The sequence below is a fragment of the Hippocampus comes genome, unplaced genomic scaffold (assembly GCF_001891065.2).
Source record: "Hippocampus comes isolate QL1 unplaced genomic scaffold, H_comes_QL1_v1.1 scaffold7, whole genome shotgun sequence".
Taxonomy (NCBI): Eukaryota; Metazoa; Chordata; class Actinopteri; order Syngnathiformes; family Syngnathidae; genus Hippocampus; species Hippocampus comes.
Genome location: NW_017842060.1, coordinates 7,128,982 through 7,150,683, shown reverse-complemented (window position 1 = coordinate 7,150,683; position 21,702 = coordinate 7,128,982). Strand labels below are relative to the sequence as shown.

General features: G+C 41.7%; 1 protein-coding gene across 3 annotated transcripts; it reads left to right on the top strand.

The window, feature by feature from the left end:
• The first annotated feature begins 149 nt into the window (after nt 1-149).
• Nucleotides 150-21,677, top strand: pik3r6 (phosphoinositide-3-kinase regulatory subunit 6). Of its 3 annotated transcripts, none has more exons than XM_019862409.1 (22): nt 150-798; nt 8,101-8,183; nt 8,976-9,053; nt 9,894-9,998; nt 10,201-10,292; nt 10,434-10,502; nt 11,712-11,844; nt 11,972-12,041; nt 12,125-12,305; nt 12,703-12,844; nt 14,113-14,199; nt 15,127-15,370; nt 16,537-16,812; nt 17,414-17,513; nt 17,663-17,782; nt 18,143-18,250; nt 18,903-19,005; nt 19,094-19,155; nt 19,273-19,363; nt 19,449-19,510; nt 19,599-19,708; nt 20,923-21,677. In XM_019862409.1, exons 3-22 carry the CDS (start codon nt 8,987-8,989, stop codon nt 21,077-21,079), a joined length of 2,379 nt encoding a protein of 792 aa, XP_019717968.1. In that variant the 5' UTR covers nt 150-798; nt 8,101-8,183; nt 8,976-8,986; the 3' UTR covers nt 21,080-21,677. The 3 variants fall into 3 exon arrangements, with proteins under 3 accessions (XP_019717968.1, XP_019717967.1, XP_019717969.1); XM_019862408.1 differs by having other exon boundaries at nt 16,528-16,812; XM_019862410.1 differs by lacking the exons at nt 150-798; nt 8,101-8,183; nt 8,976-9,053; nt 9,894-9,998; nt 10,201-10,292 and having other exon boundaries at nt 11,716-11,844; nt 16,528-16,812.
• Nucleotides 21,678-21,702: the final 25 nt, after the last annotated feature.

The following is a 21,702-nucleotide window of genomic DNA, read 5'->3' as shown; positions in this document are numbered from 1 at the left end:
ACACAAAATGAATTCTGAAGACTGAGTTCTGAATTCTCTTCTAAAGTAACAGCTCAGCGGAGATAAAGCTGGGAAATTAATGTATAAATTGGGTGTTCCATTAAGATAATGCCGCATCGATATTTTGTATCACAGTATCTCCTGTCGACTTGGGTGGCAGAATTTCTCCCAGCCGGTAGCGAGGAATTCATAAACTGTTTATCAATATAAGCAACAGAGGGCGATGTTGTCACAAATTTGGGTTTTGGTTGAGCCAATCGTCCAGAAGTGGTGATACTGTACAGTTATTTTGTGTTGGTTTATTGTGTAAATATTAGTTTTCCCTTTTTAATATTTTTAAAATCGTAGTTTTCATGCACATTTGAGTAATTTTGACACATTTGAATTTGCACTTTCCATGTGACAGAAAACATATCTATATTAGGCTTGTTTCTTCCTGTTAAAGGAAAATGTCCAGCTATTTATCTATCTATCTATCTGTCGATAGATGTGTGTATGGTACTTTTAAGATGAGAACATGTTTTATAACTATGTAAAAAAAAAGTGTATCGATTCATATTATGGATTGTTTTTTTTTAATACGCATTGACTATTAAAATTCTCATCTTGAATTGTTCGACAGTCACCCTTTTACTTTGACAAGCCATCTCATTGGTGGTGGTGGTGGTTGTGATTTCTATCGGCCTCTCCATTGGTCGGCAGTTCTGATGGGCGTCGCAAAATTTCCGCACTACTGCCGAGGAAAATATAGTCGCAAAGTCACAGTTGACGACCGTCGTCGTCTACGCTACTGTCAGGGTAAGTTTTATTTAAAATTGGGTAAATTTGTCATGTTTGGAGATATGTGTGTTTGTATGTGTATGTGTTAATTTTAGTCTTGCTACTCTGGAAAAGTTTGAATGAGTTAGAGTGGCAAGTGGTAAATCACTCACTCCATGCGCGGTCGTCTTGAGTGTGTCATGAGCGTAACACAAGTCAAGTATTTTTATAGTACTGCTACTTGAAACCGCGTCTCCGTTTTTAAACAGGTTTTATACATAGAATATCATGAGTTGTATTATTTCAAAGATGTCTATGTGTGACTGTGAGCTTTTTGATAGAGTATTAATTGAGCAACTCGGGTCTTTTCAAATGGCCATTAACTTAATATTATGACGTTGCTGAGTATTTTAGAGCAGCCTACGCTAGGGATAAAGGGAAAGAAATACGAACAAAAAGTCATACGATGCTACTGTGGCATATCAATAACCTTAATGTACAGGATCACAGGATGGTTTTTTTGTGGGGGCTTCAGAAATGGGTGTCTAAACTACGGCCCTGGGCCATTTGTGGCCCGCCATCAATTTTTCAGTGGCTCGCAGCATGTACAAAAATCTGACACAGCCCACAGAGCTCGTTCAATAAAAAAGGGTGTAACACATTAATTTTTGATTCTGAATGTGGAGATGGAATTCAGCTGCTGTTCAGTGCAGGAATGGATCTAGTCTAGTGGGATACGGTGCCGTTGGACACCCCAAAATGTTAAGAAACCCTTAACAATTTGCCTTATCACCTTTAACAGAAAGCTGTTATGTAACATTTTTTGAATAACCAGTCAATATTGCTTATATTTTTTTACAGCCTGTGACATATGATAGACACGGCCCTCAATGCTATTCAGTTATTTAGAGTTGCATTTTTTAGTGTGTTTGCGAGAGGAGAGGCAGCCTAAAAAGTGTAGGTGTCGAAAAAGTTGGGGGTTATAAATCCCCTGAAAACAACGACTACTACTACTAATATTAATACAGTGATGTCTTGAGATAGTTTTTCGATAAACAAGCCATTGTTCGGCTGATTTATTATTATTTTTTTGCTTTGACGTTCAAACGAAACCAGCAGAAATCCAAAACTACTTATCACCTATATCAGAATTCTGCTGCGTAGCAGTTTAAAAAAAGCACACTCATATAGAAAAACAATATATAACTGTACAATTGGTTTTAGTGTATCAATTGATTCAAGTTTAAGTGGGTTCAGTCAATTCCCATTTTGTGATGGTATGAATATGAGCGTGAAATCTGTCGCTCTTTGGGCACCTTAGATTGAATGGGGACCAGCCCACGGTGGTGTCAGCCTTTCACTGGATGCCAGGTGCGATAGGCTCCAGCTCATATAAATGCATTCCAGAGAGGAGCAAAATCTCCAATATTGGTCCTGGGGGGGGGTTGAAAGTTCTGCATCCGAAACCCGATATTATACAGGAAGACCCAAGCAATGCTTGTTTGTACGTTTCCCTTCTGAGATAATAAAGGCGTTTTGATAAGAGTGCCAGATGTGATTGAGACCCCACACCCCCTGTGCTGTGTTGTGTCTCTTAAAATCTAAAACCACAGCAGTATTTCCTCTTGCTTCCTCGTTATATTGTCCAGCTTCCTGTTGGCTCTAAGGGGCATGGTGTTGTTTATTTGCCAACGATCCTTCACTGAAACCCTTGGCTAAATAAAGACTCTCGCTGTTAGAAGCTGTCTTTCAAATCTGGATACAAATCTGACCATTGATTTCACTTACTGACCAAAGGCAGAAAGGGAGAAACCATAAGAAGAGTGCTGTCAACGGTACCCGTAACTCGCACGGACAAGGTGTTAAGATGTGAACCTCAGATTTCTACTCAAGCGTAGGTTAATTGGTCACGCTTGGAGAGTAAGGCAACTATATGGGGGTACAAAATTGTACCCATGTGGCGCAGCATTAGGCCGCACCGGCACTACTATGACTATTTGCTTATTTGACAGGACCAAGACAAATGGTGTGAAGGCGCAACTCTGTTTGCGTAACATCCTGATTGTGACCTTTCTAAATACAGTCCTCAGTATTGTACTCGGGACCATCCATCCATCCATCCATCTTCTACCGCTTATCCGGGGTGGGGTCGTGGGGGCAGCAGCTTTAGCAGGGAATCCCAGACTTCCCCCTCCCTAGCCACTTCTTCCAGCTCTCCCCGGAGGATCCCGAGGTGTTCCCAGGCCAGCTGTGACATAGTCTCTCCAGCGTGTCCTGGGTCGTCCCCGATGTCTCCTCCCAGTGGGACATGCCCGGAACACCTCGACAGGGAGGCGTTCAGGAGGCATCCTAATCAGATGCCCGAGCCACCTCATCTGGCTCCTCTCGATGTGGAGGAGCCAGATGAGCCTTTGGGGTACTCGGGACCCCAAAGGCATAACGGGGAGGAAACCGTTTTGTGGTTGTGGAGCCACCATTGCACTTGTGGACACAAGAGGGGGGGAAAAAAACCTGAAGAAAATATGGTGGTGCGTCTTTGAATATAAGCCAAGATGGAAAATATCCTGCAGGACATTCAGGATAAAAAATGCTCCAGGCAAAAATAAATAATAATACTTTTGTTTTATTTTATTTTATTTTTCCTTTCGTCGTTTTTGTTGTCGTAGGCCCTGACTGCGCTCATGATTCTTTGAACAGTCAGTCAGATGACCACTTAGTCACTTGACAAGGCGCCTTCACAAAATGGGAGGGGGGGGGGCAACTTTCTGTAAGCTCTAAGGTGTTCGAGAACGAGACCACGGTCTGCTACGGCGACTCTCGACAGACTGTAGAACGCTATCTAAAGCTACTTCTAGGTCAATATTTAATAAATTATCCATCCATACATTCGTCCCTTCCTCTCCATCCATCCATCTCAAACATTAAATGTTAACCGCAACTCTCAGCATCTTGGTTTATATATAGTCTTTTTATTTACTTGTTTTCATGCAAACTGTTTTTATGTATTTTGTGCGAGTCGGCGCAATGTGTGACATTTTGTCTTTAAAAAGTATCGTACCAATAAACCGTACTTAGTTTCTTATCCACAAATTTGTACCTCAGGCCCTAGCTGTACTTTATCGCGAGTAACCATAGCAACACTATCACTTTTCTGATTTGCCTTACGCAAGAACTGAGTAGAAAATCATACCAAAAGTTTATTATGCTCAATTTCCAGCAGCATAAGCGTCACTGTGCCTGCACAAGCGACCCTCCGCTGACGCACGTCGAAAATCAGGGAATTTTTCCATAGACAACCTTGAACAAACATGGTGGACATGCATGTGCCTCAAAATAAATTTGCCATAGGATAGGAAGTAAACATTTTGCTGCAAAGAGCACTGGTTTTGCCACAAAATCTTGAGATTTTGCTGCAAAAGGTTATGAAGATAAAAGCATAAATTAGCTATAAATCATTTTGCTTGCTGCTGCAAAAAAAATTGTTTTGCGGTTTGTTTGTTTTTTGGGTTTTTGTTTTCCCAGAAAACAAAAATATTATAAAAGGTTGCAGTAATTTGTCCAAAAAGTGTAAATATTTTACCACTAAAAATACCACACAAAACATAAAATCGTCTGTTTAAAAAAAAAAAAAACTAAAATTTTTTCCACCAAATCTAATTTTGACAGTACAGTGCAGGTATTGATGTACAGTAAGAGGAACCTTTCCAAGGCAATCCTCAGTTGGGGATTTCCACTCAAGCAAATGCACTCTTTTGCTCTGCGAGCGCACTTCCACGCATTGCTGTCAGTTCCTTCCTGTTTTCCGAGGCCTCTTAAGCGCGCCAGAACGGAAACGAGCGCTCCTGTTTTGTGGTGGGCCCGCATTGTTCCCGGTCCTGTTCGACCGTCGCCACACGTACGGCGACGGTCAGCGGCGTCGGGCAAGCGCCATGACAGACGGACCAGGAACTGAATCACTACAACTGTAAATAGTCCGGTACAGTAATAGAAGAAAATGAGCGGGGGCACAAAACCTTGAAGTCCACTCAATATTAGGAGAACTAAAGTATCGCCTCGTTATTTTCCTCGTTACCGTTGTGGGTCAGCTGGAGCTTATCGCTGCTGGTTTTGGTCGCCAAATAATTGTAGCATTAGTCAATAACACAAATTGATATGAACCGATTGACATTCTCCTGCTGACGTTGCGTGTTGGCCTGTTGCTAGGCAGAGTTCACAGGTCATAATGTTAAAATTTCTCCGAAGGCCAATGTAAAAAAAAAAAAAAAAAATGGTCCCAAGCCTGGGATGTTTGAATGAGAAACGAGGGGTTGATTATTCGCGCCCCTTCAATGATAATTTCATTTTTACCGTCTTTATATTATGTGAAGATATTACTTCTGTGTCGTTATTTTGCATGTAAAAAAGAAAGAATGTACCGGTAATGATTTCATCGAATTATTGCTCCGAGCCCCGGTCGGGGCAGTGTCTATTGGCCACGTGGAGACTTAAAGCTTAATGGGGGTCACCATTAAAGTTGGAGCCTGAATGTATTGTTTCTATTCATCCGTCTGTTATCTGAACTGCAGTAATTTATTATTGGCAAAAATGTGAACAAATTGGAAGAAGACAAATATTTCTTAATGGATTTTAGTCATACTTTAAGGTTGCGACAGGGAACCTCCATATATTTAGGGTAAAACCGACGCAAATTGCTGTCGTAGGTTAGTTTCAGTTTCTTTTATCTCAGTCAACATGAAATTAAAATCATACGGTTAAAAACGTATCGACAACTCGTAGCTGATTGAAAGGCTACATTCTCTCCAATTCAGTCAAAAAATGACATGGCTGATTTACCCGGACAGGCTAATTAAACATTCGAATCAGACCCAAACATCTAAATCCATCCATCCATTTTCCGATCCGCTTATCCTCACAAGGGTCGCGGGGGCTGCTGGAGCCTATGCCAGCCCTTTTCGGGCAGTAGGCGGGGGACACCCTGAACCGGTTGCCAGCCAATCGCAGGGTACACAGAGACAAACACTCACACTTGGGGACAATTTGGAGTCATGCATGTTTTTGGAATGTGGGAGGAAACCGGAGTACCCGGAGAAAACCCACGCAGGCCCGGGGAGAACATGCAAACTCCACACGGGAAGGCCGGAGACAGGATCGAACCCACGACCTCTGCACTGTGAGGTCGACGCGCTAACCACTGGTCCACCGGGCCGCCCACATCTAAATTCAAAAGCATCAATTTCAACTCAGTCATGTACCTGTATATAGTGTACATTTGTCTTACCCAAAAAAACAAACAGAACCCAAGACTTAGTAACGATCCATATTTTTCGTTCTTGAGCGGTGTTTTTAAATGGCCAACACGTTTACTTCCTGTCCAACAATAAACGATTCCAGAATTTCACTCCACAAAGTGATATGCAGCTGCTTTTCAACATGGCGCAAAATCTGAGTTGTTTAAAATTTCCTTTTCGCCTTTGCCCTCTTGCTTTAGTTATTTAGCACGGTATTCGCTCACTCGGTGGAGCTTACCGGCTTGTGTGAAAATCTATTTATAGATGTTTTTCCTCCTCCTCCTCCGCATCCCACTCGTCATCTCCCCACTCATTCAGACAGAGGATGTGTTGTATTCGTGTCAGCTTCGGCGCTGCGCACGCTGTCGAGTCTTCTCGTGGTGTTTGTGGTTTGACTGCAGCCGTGCGCACACACGCCTCCTTCACATGCCTGTAATTTACAGACTGGAAGCCTGTGTGAAAATGTGCATGAGAAGGCGTGTTTTTACAGCCGTATGTTTTGCTTACGTGTTAATTGCATTCAAAGAATATGGAAAAAAATATTTGGGACGCGGTGAAAATAAATACATTTAGTAGGAGAACAAAATTGTCTCATGACTGACTACTCACTGTAAACAATGTTATTCTGTGATTCATGTTACGCCACTTGGTCCAATATTGACTTTAATCTTGTTGAAGTTAAGCTTTATTACCATGATTTTACATCTTTAGTCTCATAATTGCAAATGTATTATTTGTAGTTTAGTTTTCGAACCTTTTAAAACGACTTTATGATCACAACAGTTGGACTTATTCATGTTAAAACAACACCGCCTTTTGATAGAATTTTCATCTGCATATTATGACTTATTTCTTCACATTTTTTTCACGGAATATGCGAACTTTATTCTTGTTAAATTACAACTTTATATGAGCAAGAATAGGACTTCACTTTTCTGAAGTTACTTTTTTTTTTCTTGCGATTTCGCAACTTTATTCTTGTAAAATTCAGCGATTATTCATTTCGTTGTTTTACTATGACTTTGTTTTTTTTTTGACTTGACTTTTTGACTAACTGACTTCTTGTAAAAAAATCCAACTTTGTTCATGTCGAATTGCGAATTTGTTATCCAAATCACAGCCTTTTTTTTATGTATTTAAAAAAAAAATTGAATGATTTCTTCTTGCATTTTGACAAAAGTTGCAATGCCGACATCAGGTGCATTGCAGGAAGTCGTGAACAGAAAGCGTGCTGCGAGGCTGAACAAGCGTCACAATGGGAGACTTTGAAGGCAGGCGGAAGCTTGTGGTCAGCGCTGAGCTGCTGAGGCAGCGTTGGCAATTCACTGCTGCTTTTCTTACTGGGATCAAGGCTAAATCCAGCACACTAAACCCTTGCTACGCTCATACCATGTCCGTGAACTGACAAGACCTGTGGGCATTGGCACTGGAAAGTGTGTTATGAGTAGTGCCCGATTACTGGAAATACTGTCGGACCTTTCCTGAAACCTAATGAGGGGGAGGCAGTTTGATCACTGTTTCACAGATGAAGGTTTTTGTGGAAGACCCGAGCGCAGAGTGGGCAACGCAGGAGTGCAGGATATACTCAAAAAGATATTTCTTCAAAGATAGGCACAACAAAATCAAAATAGAAAGAAACGCATGGAACAGACGCACTACGACAAGGAAACGGGCGATGTGACGCGACGTGGCCTGAAACAGACTGAAAAAAAAAAAAGCGGGGAACAAAATAAAACATAATGAGACAACAAGGCACGCCTGTACACCACACCAGTGATGGAGGGAGCTGATTGGCCAACACAAGGAATGGGCATGAAAAAGGGACACGGGAAAATAAGACAAAATATGAAGAAAAACTACATCTTATAAAATAAGCACACAAAAAATAATCACAATTTTGGCAGTAGACACAAAGTAGTTGGAGTTGACAACACACACACTACAAACTCCTGCACATGTGTGTATGTGAACTCTCATGACCTCAGCCCATCTCTCTCTCTCTCTCTCTCTCTCTACCGCCCCCCCTCCACTCCACTCCCACCCCATCCCCCAGCTCTGTCATACACAAGTTGACTGGAACCATTTTCTCATGCTGAGGGAGTGTGTGGACCTGCAGGGCCGCGCGACATCGGCGTGGTAAGTGTGTCATTTTTCCCTTTCCTGTCCGCACACACGTCCTTTCTCATGCACCCGCACTTGCGCTTTTCATCTACGCGTATTTTTCCCGTCCAAATTTCTGACACAGCTCGAAAACCGGGAATCAACGCAGAAACACCAAAAGGAGAGATTGATTGACAGCCAAATAAAAATGATGACAGTAAATATACACGTCACCATTACAGCGTTACAATAATGTTTTAATTAAGGGGGATTCCAGTGCTTGTTCTTCAATGATTCGGTCTAATCTAGCATTAATCATTTTTCTCTCAAAAATACTCCGAGCATTTGTTAGAAGATGCCATCCTTGAAAAATGTTTGAAGCAGAATCGCTCCTCTGAATTTTAGGTGAGCGTCATAAACAAATCCAAAATAAACAAATAAATAAATAAATAAATAAATAAAATATCGCCGATATATAGTTTGCTAATAATTTTAACAACGAAAACATTTTGAAAAGCTAACTGACAGTGCCTCTGTAATCAACTCACTAAGATATTTTTGTCTATGTTCATACAAACATTTGTTAGCTTTTTGGGAGTGTATGGAAAAATAAAGAAAGTTGACAATACTGGACACATGAAGTACATTTAATGAAGCGCTGTCACTAATGCGTCATCTTCCAGAAATTACTGACACGATTTCACGCCTTCACACGCTCGCTGTCAGCTGCTGTCAGTTTCTGTTTGTTCACTTTCTGTTTGACATTGAATTTGTCACCATATTTGTGGGACTTCATGTCGGTATCATCTTTGTGATGGTTCTTTCCAGACACATCATGAATGTCAGCCATGACCTGCCAGGCCCTTTGGGATAACACAGGCAGGGTGTTCAACATGGAGTCGAAAGGTAAGTGACACACGTATTTGGAAGTGGGGAAACAAAAAGGAACTTGATAAAAAGTTTGTATATCCCGTGGTACCTCGAGACAGCAGCCATCAGTGTTTTTTTTTTTTGTTTGGTTTTGGTTTTGTTTTGGAGCTTTCACGTGCAGGCAAAAATGTGCGATTATGAATGCTAAATGTATAAGCGCTCGCTTCAAGTTTTCTTTTCAAACTAAACAAAAACAAATGTCACATTACCTTTGCGTTACGATAACTAACGACATTACCTTTGCGAGCCTAATACTCACGCAAACTGCACAACACCATAGATGGGATAATAAAACAAACATTAATGTCACGGTAATTAGAAAAACTATAAACAGCGTCCGGGTTATTCGAACGCACATAGGAGCAACTCACGTAGACTAGACAGAGCATATAAAAATTCGTACTCACGGCCCTTCTTTCCCTTCTGCAAAAAAAACGCCCGATATTATTGCGGCTTATACAGGTGTTCCATGTTTCGTCGTCTGATGTGCGTGTCATGTCCGATCGCGCATACCAGAATGTGCATCGCATTGCCCACTGACTTCATGTCATTAATGTTCTTTTGTCACACTCAGATCTTGCAACATGTGATTATTTACTCGATATTATACAATTTTCGAGGCGTATTTTGTTAACACCGGCGCCCACGTATACGATATTCCAGTTTGAATGCAAAATGCTCACATTTACATGTTGGTTGAATACAGCATCGGGCTATTGTGGTTCACGTTTAGTCAAACAGAAAGAATGCTGCAGGCTTGAGCAAAGTTTATCGTCATAAATTGCAAATCGTCTCATCCCGGCATTTTATCACCAGCTGGCTGCTTCCCAACTGTTCCGGAGCGAGAACTGTACCGCAACGTCCAGACTGTGCTGCCGAGAGAAACGGACATTCGTCAGTCCCCAGACTGTCTCAACAAAGGTACTATTCATTCTGACTTTCGCAATGTGTCGAGAAATCAATCTTCACGCTGGATATTCAGGTGACGTGGTTTCTGCCACTTCAGCATCAGCAGCGTGTTCTGCTGTTAGTCAGCAAGTCGATTAGAACTTAACACATCCATACACGAATGATTATGACGCATTTAGCAAGTTGCTATGTTTAACCGTATGCGTCTGTGCAGGAATGCTAAGATGGACGTTACACAAGAAGGTTCAGAACAATCCCGCCAACAGCTTGTCTCTGCTCTGGGTTCTGATAAAAGAGTTGGAGAAGGTGATTGATGACTATGCTTTCCTCTCTCACGGAACTTATTGCAATGTAAAACTCTCGTTGCATTTATTTTAAAATGGGTGCTTTGAACAAACTTGGTCAGCCAGTAGAGGTGATTCTGAAGATGAGTGTGTTTCTCTTCAGGCGGAGAAGTGGGACAGTCTTGAATACATCATCCCTTTGCTCCACACGCTCATGTATGCCATCATTCAGGTACGATGTTTATGAAAAAGTCACATTTATTCTTCGGATAATCCTTATTCGTCAATTAGACCAGTGGTCCCCAACCTTTTTCGCGTCACGGACTGGTTTCGACAAGGACATGCTTTTGGCGGCCCGTCAACCATTCATCGACTGCGGGGGTGGCGGTGGGGGCTATTAAAATCGACCATACATGGCTCTTAAATTGCCAGTTTCAAAACATTGGTCCGAAAAACGGAGATAATGATAGAGTAATTCAACATTTTATTAGCATCCATTTTTTTTGTCATCCATTTTAAACACGTAGAGCAATATAAAGTAACAGTAAACTACTAAAAACGGACACCTCAGGAATAAGGCATACGCCTTAAATTATAAATAGAGTACCGTATTTTCCGCACTATAAGGCGAACTTAAAAACATTCAATTTTCTCAAAAGCTGACAGTGCGCCAATATTCTGATTTCTTGGACGTAGCATATTAAATTTGTTACAGCTGCAGCAGTTGTGAAAGCTCGATATAAATAAATCTGCATTGTATGTATTCCCTTTCGCGTAGCTCCATCTAGTGGATACATAACGCAACCGCAGCCACTACTGTAGCTTCTATTCCATGTGCCTTATAATGTCGTGCGCCTTATATATGAAAACAGTTTTAAAATAGGCCATTCATTGAAGGTGCGCCTGATACTCCGCTCCGAAGCGCCTGATAGTGCGGAAAATACGGTCATTTTAAAGTTATGATACGGCATTAGCATCAGTGCTACTTGCAAATGCACTTGATCAAAAGTTGACGCGGTTGATTTATTGCCGCTTTTGTCCACCCAGTTATTATCTTCTAAGCTGCTAATGTTTATGTGGGCAGGCTGTGCAAAACCCCAATTCTCATTTTCATGCTTTCCACTTCATCACTAGGGTGTGGAGACTGTCTCTGTCCAGCCCGGTACCCAGTGGGCTGTGGACTGGTGGTTGGAGACCACCGAGTTACGCAACCTACAAATTACTCTTTATTTACCATATTAATACTTTACCCAAATAAATTGTAGAGAAGATAATCATATGTTCGAATGAACTGACGGCACATTGCATCGCCCGTTGGGAGACAGGCCACACGATGATCGCTAACTTGGATTTGGACGCAACGGGCCCCACTATGCAGCAGGAGAACGAGTTGATTGCCCCCAGCCAATTAACAAGAACAATGTGTTCATCTATATCCCAGACAGCCTACATCCCAGACGAGTTATATAAGCGCGTTTATGACTTCTGCAAGCGACTGCTGACCTACCCTCAGCCCTACTGCACCGTTGGCCTCAGCTACACCAGGAGAATAAAAACTCAGCGCTCTGTTCCAGGTATTTATCAACTTTTCCAGTCGCAGAAGTCAGACAAAGCTTTTTGCCTTAAGGTCCCTCTCAGCATTACAACGGTTCATCTGTTGTGCTTCAGGATACTGTGAATGAATTCGAATGTATCACGCAGGTCTGCTGTATCAGAGGATGGTGGTGGCGGAGCAGAGACTAAAGAATGAGCATTATCCCTTTCAGGAGAGGTATTGTAAAAATTCTAACTCCTTGCATGCAACGTGATATGTAACATGTCACAACATGAGATCTTTGGGTTTGTTTATTGTAGGATTTTTGTTCTGGCTGATCCAGAGATCTTTACTGGCTCTCTGGCACAAGTGGTGTTGGCTGACATTGAGGCAGCATCTGCTTCAAGCCCAGCAGATCACATGCGCAGTGTGGTCCAACACTCCATCCAGGCCGCTTTAGGAGAGCAGTGTCTTGGACCTGTCCTGGCAAAGACCTTAAAAGTCAGTCCAACAACTGTAATCTTTACTTGTGTATTCTCCTCTACTGACTTACATTTATGTATTTGTCTCCGGAGTCAATTATTGTACTTACTGACCAGTATTTGTTTAGATTTGGGCTAAAAAGTATCACTTCGAGATGGAAAAAAAAAAAGAAATTCCCGGCTCAAATAGTGTCTACAGTACGTGTCAAATAAAACATCCTCAATGAAACGTCTCTGCTCTCCATTGGCGCTGGGCCTAATATAACACTTGATCAGAACACGCGCATACACAACACGCAGGGTTTAGACATACACACCCACTTGAGACCTTTACCCTCTTTGCTATTAATACCTAGCCTGGATATATTTATCTTCCTGTGTGTGCTCACCCGCGTGTGTTTTTGTGTTTTGGACAGGATATAGACGTTGAGCCTCATTTTCAGGATGTGATGGCGACCACGCAGCGGTGTGTGGAAGAGGGTTGCAGCAGGGCGGGAGTTGCAATGAAGGGCCATTTTCAGCAGCTGCACAGCGACATTGTCGCAGGCGTGAACTCAGGTTGGAAATACAAAAGAGCACAACAGCTCATTTTGTCCGCTCAGGGTTTTAGAGATGCAACAAATTCTGTGCGCGCAGGCATGAGGCATAGGGTTTTAATCAGGGGTCTCTTGTAAGTTTGATCTTTGCTCAGGATGGGCACTCAATCAAATTTCCTTGCTCAAGAAAACTAACCAACAATGAATACGGTATATTTTTAAATGGATGGGAGACCAATATGAATAGCTAATTATTTGAAAGTGAATCAGCATCTCATCTAGTTGCAGCTAAGCTGTGCTTTCTATTTTACCTTCTGCTTCAAGATACCATTCATCCACAGTCAATTCCACACACAAACAAATTTTTGGTCAATTTTTCTGCCCGTGCATAATTAGTGTAATATATTTTGGAATCCATACTGAGTTCACTTTGTGGACATGATTAAGAAGGGACCCAAAAAAGAGCTCTGGGGAACTTATTTGTGCCTGCATAAATGATGTATCAAGTGAGAGAAACATTCATTTGTACGTTCATAGGGGCTCATAGTCCCTTTCTGATGTGGGTGTTATGTGCTCAATACAGTTTGTTTTGTGTGCACAATCATGAGCCCATGTTAGACGACCGCATTTAATAAAATGTTTCAACTCAAACAGACCACCTTTCACGACAGGCTCATCGATTAGCCAGCATACTAGCCTCAATAACATGCAGTTCAAATTGTAACAGCAAAGAAGACACATATTTTCACGTGCGCGTGGGCCATTCAAGGAGCGACAACCAAACAGGGCATCTCAAATGTAGTTGAAAAACACTTTTAATTAATTAAACTTGACAACAAAACCAAGATTCCACAAAATGGTGCAAAGTAGGGATAGTGATTTGATTGCTTTGGCCTGACCACAATAACAGCAAATAAACAGGATTTTCAGCTAATCACGGCGGCTAGGTTTCCCCCCCCAAGTCTGTGAATGCTGCACTGTGAATACAGTATGTCCACTGTAGCTTCAGTTGTTCAGGATATTGTGAAACGGTTGTTGATTGACATGTTTTCGGTTGTTGTCAAAATCCCTGACAGTGCAGTCCTGCTGACATCAAACGTTTGACCATGGGCCTAATATATCAAACTTTTTAAAAATGTTTCCCCGGAAATCTATTTCCACTGCTGAGCCATCTGATTAAACTGCTGTCTCGTCTCGGCTCTGAGGAAACGAGGATGTTTTGTTTTGAGTGTCATTGTGACACTTTTGGTCTCTTCCTCTTCCCCCGAATGTGCGTGTTTCTCTGTGTAGAGGCTGCGTCCGATGGACCGCTTTTTCACTGCCCTCTTCCTAACCCTGAGATGAGCTTCCACCTGTGGACAGAGGAACTGGATATCTGTGAGTGGCCCTGCTTACTGTGGGTGGTCTACAGGAAGTTGTTCAGACCAGTCAGCTGAACGGAATTAACAAACAGTTCAACAAGGGTCAAAATAGGTTCCAACATTTCCTCTCGTTGCCCTCAATCATTTTTGATCTTGTATTTATTTAATTTTTTTCATTAAAAACTGACATTTTGCCCCTCTTAAGAGGTTAAAATCATAGAGGAGGAAAGTCATAATCATGATAAATATTGATATGTATTTAGTTTTGTACTTGTCTTTCAAGACTTTTATCCCGCTTGTTGGGGTTTTTTCCCCCATAGTGCCACATATCCGTGTCCACTCCAAATGCATTCTGCCTGTCATTACGAGAGGACTGATGGAACTGAAAGTGTTGAAGCAACACCCCATGGCATGTATTCCCCTACAGTTTGCCGTCTGAAGTCAGTTCTGTTTTCAACACTGAAATGACAGCCACGCCGTCTTTAAACCCTCAGGCATAATTTCTGAAGTGCATCGGGTCCAAGATGGTCATTTGTTTTTGTTTTTGGCGTATATCACATTGCCGTCGGTATGATGTGTTGTGCATATGATCATTTGTGTGATCAAACATTGTAAAACGACAAACAAGATTCAGAACCTGAGGGTCACATGTGGAGCCACTGCCTAAAAGTGAATATTTATTTCCTCAGAGTTGATGAATGTTACACATAAAGCCACCCTAGTTATGAGTTATATTCACGTTACATTTTCTCTATCCTAGTGTATTCTTGAATTAACTCAACAATATGAGACGGGAGATTTGAGAGACTTGAACTCAGGACCTCAAAAGCGTGATGCAGATGGGCTAATGAAATTGTTCACTGTGCTGCCCGTCCTCCTTCAAGAAAAAGGAAACCCGTACCATCCTCTCCGTACTCTTTAGTGACTGTCTGAAAATCCACAGGGTGGGAGGTGGCCAGGTGGCTGCGATCCAGCTCTTCATCAGAGCAGATCTCCTTCAGCCCGGACCATGAGGATCCTGAGCTGGGCGACTCTCCCCGTGACCCGATGCCACCCGATAAGAGCCGCTTCTCTGTCATGTCCAACGACAGCGGCATCGAAAGAGACCTGCCCCATGGTGGGGATACGTCACCGGTGGCGTTGCTCGATTCAGGCGGTGTGACTGCATCATGGGAACCCTGCAAGAGGTAAAAGGATTCCATCGATGAGACCCACAGTGGGGGAATTCACTGTTTGGCAGGGAAAGACAATGCAAACAGACACCATGTCGTGAAAAAGACGCGTTACCAAATAAAACGGCAAAGTGACAAAACATCAATTTGTTTGTTTGTTTGTTTGTTTGTTTATTGAACATAAAACATATACAGTAATAATTTGACAGAAAATAAGGTAAATAAAATAGTAAAGAGGAAAGAGAAATTAGTCATCATTCAACACAGTTATTATGTTCAAGGGAGTAGGAAGAAGTAAAGAACTTATCTAGTCCTACCCCGTGTTGTATGTTTATATCTATTGAATCATTTTTATATCAATCAGAAAAGAAACAAAGTAAGAAGAAAGAAGTCTCCATTAAGGCTCATGCTTTACCCTTAACCGTGATATTTTTATACTTTTGGTTTGTATCGGGAATTTATACATACACACCCTGGCACTCTTGTGTTAATTTTCTCTTGTATTCATAATGGATATTTCAATACCTTTCTCTATTTATCAACCTAGTTCTGATTCATTATATTTAATGTTTAGAATTTCTCATTTTAACTCTGATTGTTGTAGGTAGTTTGTACTATTTTTTTGAATTTGTTTTTGAACTCAGCAAGCGATTTACTCATTTTCAGGTCCGTTTCGAAATTATTCCACAGATTAACACCTTTGTTAGATATACTTCTTTGCTTGATGTTTGTTCTTGTTTTGAGTTTTTTGAATAAGTTGGTACCTCTTAATTCATAGCTGCTTTCTCGAATTTCGAAAAACTTCAGAATGTTTTGGCAGAGCAGGTTATTGTGTACTTTGTACATTAATTGGGCGATTTTAAAGTCAACCATTTGAACTAGATAATGTGACAACCATGGTGTGTAGATATGCTGTCATTGTTAAACGCGTCGTGAACCTCTTGTTCCAGTCCAAATGTTTTACATGTCCTGTCAATCAATTCGGAGACAGCTACAGGTTTAAAGCACCACCCTATTCATGAGAACCGCTATGCACTACTCTGGCCGGAAACTAGGGATGGCATTTGTCTAAATTGAATTGATGAAATGTTGAAAAGGACCGAGCGCACTTCACTGAACGGAACCATAATGCTTGGAAAGGAAAAAAGGCTGATTGTACTTTTTTTCCACAATTCACACAGCGAGCAAGAGTCAGTGAAGTTGTCCCGTCGTGGAGGCATGAAGGTGAAACCGTCCGTGAAGGACAGCCTGGCGTTGATGCAGGACACCTTGGAGGGGCACGGGGGAGGACTCGGGAGCAGGGGAGGAGGAAGAGAGGTCACGCTGCAGAGGCGAGCAGGAAGCAATGCCGCACGGACCCCTTTCCCCAGACAGCAGAGGCTCTTTACCGCCAGGATTGTCGTCATGGGTGGTGACAGCGTCGTGGGCCGCCTGGCTAAAGCCTACTACTGCTTAAGGTGAGGGGTCACATAGAGTCGCTTGTGATTTGTGACAAAGGGCAGTAAAATGACTGTGGTTCCATACAAGAGATGTATCAAAAATTCTGCTTCAACAAAGATGCTCATGTTCAGTTTTGCTAGTGAACTGTATTATATTGTATTGTTTTTGTTTTATCCATTGAGAATGGTAGCGGAACACAGTTTTCCACCAATGTCTAATTGCTTGGATTTGTCATTGAAATTAACTCTAAATTTACTTGGGACAAGAAAATGACAAAAAAATAATAATATTAATGAACAAATGGAAGTAAATGTAACCAAATCAAAATAATATCAACAAAAGTGAAAAATCTAAAAAAAAATATGAAAATGTGCCAATTTAACAAAAAAAGAATATTTTGTGTCGATGACATTATTGTATGTACCAAGATTAAGTAAGCAAAATAAAACCTTTTTTTGCAACCTTGACATGTCATTGGATTGTGCCCGTGGCCTGTTGATAATTTTGGCCATGAGTCATCAGAACACAAAAAATACTGTTTAATGGCCTCTGTCAAGAGCGTCATCATCTGGCATGGACATTGGTTGCGTTTCTCATCCGTCTTGCCTTCCATTACAGGAAAAGGGAAGCACGGCGAATTTTCCTTACCATGAAAGTCAACTTGCAGTTTTACTACGTCCCTGTTTGCCCAGCGCCAACCGCAACCTCCTCAAACAAGGTGAGGCAACGTCCCCTCGTCAGCGCAGCGCTTGCCTGACTTTTAACAAACACACCTGTTGCGAAACATTCTTCACTGTAACAGTAGCGTGTGTTTGGACAGTTGAACGATTACCGTCGTCGGTTGGACTAATTTGTCTTCTCTAATAGGAAAACCAACAGTCCAAGCAGAGTACATGCACTCTTGGGTCCTATTTGAGCAAAGTGGACCCGTGGTACAACTGCAACATCAGCAGTTTGGGCTGCATGATTCCCAAACTAGCTACAATGGTAAAAAAAAAAAAAAAAAATGTCAAATACAATCACCACATGTCACGTGTACACAGTGTATGCATTGGCTTGTAGATGTCATCACACGCTGTAGGCATGGCACTGCAGAAACAACATACTCAATAACTTTTCTATGTAAACTGAGAAAAAGCACTGAAGTTACCTCAAGGAACGTCATGTGTGGACACTTTTGCAATCACCAGTTACAACATTGGGTACAATCAAATGAAATCCCAAATGATGCATTTCTCTTTATAAAAAAACACTGTCAGCGAGCGGCCGTTTCAAAAATACAAAAAATAACGGTTTGCTTGATCACAGCTTTCCTTGCCTCAACTGAGGACTTTTGTTATTTTGCAGCAACAAACAAACCCATCCCGGCCAAAAGATCCCTTCCTGTGTGACGTCATGGCCTACTATGTGCGAATGGGCCAACAGCCCGTCTACTTCAACATCTACTTGGTGAAGGTATTCTCCGACATTCATTTTATGACAAGTGCCCCCCCCCCCATACATTCCATGATGTTAAAAAAAAAGATGTATATTTTATTCCCAGTTTATCAAGTCAATTTAGAAATGTGAGGTATGAAAACGATATACAATGTTCATACAATATGTTTTGAAGTTTTTAATGGGTGAGACATAGAAGATCTCGCCATGTTCTATTGCTGATTCATAAAGAATTTTTTAAAATCGAGAAAAAAGTTTCTACACTTTCTTTGGGTGTGGCAGATGCTTAGATTGCTCCTGAATACGATAATCTCTGGGTCTTGATTGATCAGTCCATATCCTGTAATACGGCTGGCAATATGCTTTCAAACTGCTTTAAAAATGGCTGGCAGTGAATGAGTTCATAATCAATTGAGTCTTATGTAACACATCTCAAATAATTATATATAACCCTTTCATGCACCCTGTAACCTGATAACACGATAGACTGTCCACTGTAGTGACCCTGAAAGGGTTAAAATGATCACCAGACATAATTTCAGTTAAAACTGAACTCATGCTGTAGTGTGTGTACGTGTGTGTGTGTGTGTGTGTGTGTGTGTGTGTGTGTGTGTGTGTGTGTGTGTGTGTGTGTGTGTGTGTGTGTGTGTGTGTGTGTGTTTTAAATTAGATTGCGTTTACAAGCATGACCAAGGAACCAGTGGAGGATGTCTTCCTCACACATTTAGAGGTGGCCATTCCTGACTCCAGACACTCTCCTGCGCCAATGAGAGGTGATTTAAGACGGCCTTCGCACTGAACTATCCCTGCATATTGACAAACGGTAACGATGATTGACAGCAATAACCATTCCTCAAACAGAAAAGCAGAAGAAGAGTGTGGCGGATGTATGTGGAGCTCTTGTCTGCATCAGTTACAAAAAAGTATGTTTTTTTTTTTTTTAAATGACCAGAAAAAAAAAATCTTAATTTTTGCATTGTTTCATCGGTTTAATATAATACCGACTGGCTTCATCAGTTGCGTGCATTACGTGTGTGTAGGTGACACCAAGTGGCCGCGACACTGACAGAGGCTTCCCCATGAGGACAACAGGCGCTCACATCAGTGCTATTCCCTCGAGCGCAAAAGAAGGTTTGCTCCTTTCTCCGTTTTTCTGATTGAATGTTCCGGCTTGATGTCATAAAAATTCTGTTTCGTTCTCTCTCTGAACTTTTAGATCTCAACTGTTTGACACTCACTCTGAAAGAATGGCCCGCCAAAGCTAAAAACGTCAACGCAGTATGCTTCTTTTTTTTATTTGCACATTTTTTTCTTCAACTGGAATTTTCTTATTTAATATTAGTAACTAGTTGTTTTAAATTTCTAGGAGTTCCTAATCAGAAGCAACAACATCAAGATGTGTTCACTGGAGAGTCAGTCCCCACTCAGAGTTACTTTAGACAGAGACTGTCAAAGGATCTACAACGATGTGCAGAGGTAAAACGGGGATTATGTTGCATGTAAATAGGGACAAAATCATCAGCTTTTATATCCATGTTGCTTTCGAACTCGCCGTGTGTGTGTGGGGCGGGGGGGGGGCATAGACAGTTTGACTCCACACGAGCCTAGTCGGGGTCCCTTTGAACTGGACGTCTTAAAGACAATGTATCCACTTGTTGCGCTGAAATGAACAAACGTGCCGACGGCCTCTCTGTCTGCATTGTAAATCTAATCCTGCCAAATAATCTCAATTTTTTATCAATTTACCAGTCATCCGATTGCGCGTTTTTGTTTTTTTTCTGAAACAAAATACAGTTACTTTTTTTTTTTAACTTGAATACATAGCGCTTATATTCCGTTATTTCCCGAGCCTGAACCCATATTCCGTTATTTCCCGAGCCTGAACCCATCCTGTCACTGTCTCACAAACATGCATTAATCCTTTCATGAATGCCAGCCCTCAGATAGGGACGCCTATTGTATATCTCTTCTACGAATTCAGAAGAACACACAGTATTTCAAGTTCAACACATGAGCACTATCTAATAAAATGGCATGTTCCTGTGATTTGCTTGAAAAGGTCCTGTGGATTTGCGGGTGGGACTTATCAAATTTTGCTCTTTATTTGTGTGGCTCGGAACTGAAACAGTAAGTGGTCTACACCGTGAACAGCAAAAAATTTGAATTGACACACCCCTGGTGGGGTGCCAGTGCTGCTTTTAGCCAGATCACATGGAGCCGAGTTAAACATAACCTGCTGTGGCTTTTTGGATTTAAAGGAGTTCTTGACTCATGTAGCTGAATATGACTCAAGACAAAGCTAAAATCAACAAAAAGAAGTCTGAAGTAACCAGGCCTCTACTAGGGCAGGGGAAGGTTCGTTTTGTCTCTATGCCTCGGCTGATTTCAAAGCACATTTGCTTTTCAAAAAGCACACTAAGATTGTCCTTTTCCAATTATAGATTCAAAAGAGACTATAATTTTGGCCGATAAACGGCTTGACCACATCTTTGTCCGAAACCAATGGCTCTATTTTGGTTGCAGTACCTCAATTTGGACCTAAGCGCACTAGGCCTGTTCAAGAAATATTGAAAGTAGTATTCACATCGCTCCAGCGATACATATACATTCAGCCTTTTTTGGGTGTGTTTTTTTTCTTCCAGCATATTGCCAATGCATGTACAAATGTTTCTTCTCCTAATGTGCCGCAGCATTGAAATCGTCCCCTGCCTTGACCCTGGTTACTGCGTCCAAAGAAACATGATGTCCAAATTGAACCTGGGCCAGGACGACGACGGCGGACTGAGCAAATACATGAGCAAAGGACTCCCTCTACCCGTCAACACGTTTGCTGGCATCATCAACTGACCTCTGCATTAAGATGCATGCGCAACATGTGGATGGAAAAGCTCAAACAGTAATCTTAAATTTCAAGAAAAAGTTGCCCACACACTGAAGTCGCCGTTTGATCAAGAATTTAACCCAAAGATACGACCTTTAGGGATGTTTGACTTCAGAGTTTCCACTGTCTAGCCCAGATTCTGTTGTACAAGTTTTATTTATGAAAAGACCAAATGGAATGAAAGTATCCATTGGACACCTGCAACCATCGCAGCCTCAGTGTCTGGTTGCCACTTTCTTGTTCATGCTAAATGTGTTTAGGCCAAAACTGCGGGCACGATGAGAGAGCAGCTGCGTATATGTGTGTGTGTGTGTGTGTGTGTGTTGTGATTGCACATCATCACAGAGTCATTCATTGTCGAGGGCCTGTTGAAGAGCTGACACTTGCTATTCATGGCAAAATGTGATTGCATCTGCTCACAAGCCACCTGTGCTTCGTATAGCTCCTGAAACCCAATGCGCCGTCCACACGAATGCAGTCTCTTGTATGTGGGTGTAAATGTTGACAACGCTACGCAATGTAAATCGAAAATGTAAATGTGTAAATAAATAAGGTTTTCTACGAGTCCCTCTTCATGATTGCCATGGTG

What these genes read in the sequence shown, in the direction of transcription:
- pik3r6 (XM_019862408.1), top strand. Translation starts at nt 8,987, where the DNA reads ATGTCAGCCATGACCTGCCAGGCCCTTTGGGATAACACAGGCAGGGTG. An exon ending in TGTCGCAGGCGTGAACTCAG is followed by an intron (nt 12,845 to 14,112) that starts GTTGGAAATACA and finishes TTCTCTGTGTAG; the next exon opens with AGGCTGCGTCCGATGGACCG. An exon ending in CTCTCCTGCGCCAATGAGAG is followed by an intron (nt 19,006 to 19,093) that starts GTGATTTAAGAC and finishes TTCCTCAAACAG; the next exon opens with AAAAGCAGAAGAAGAGTGTG.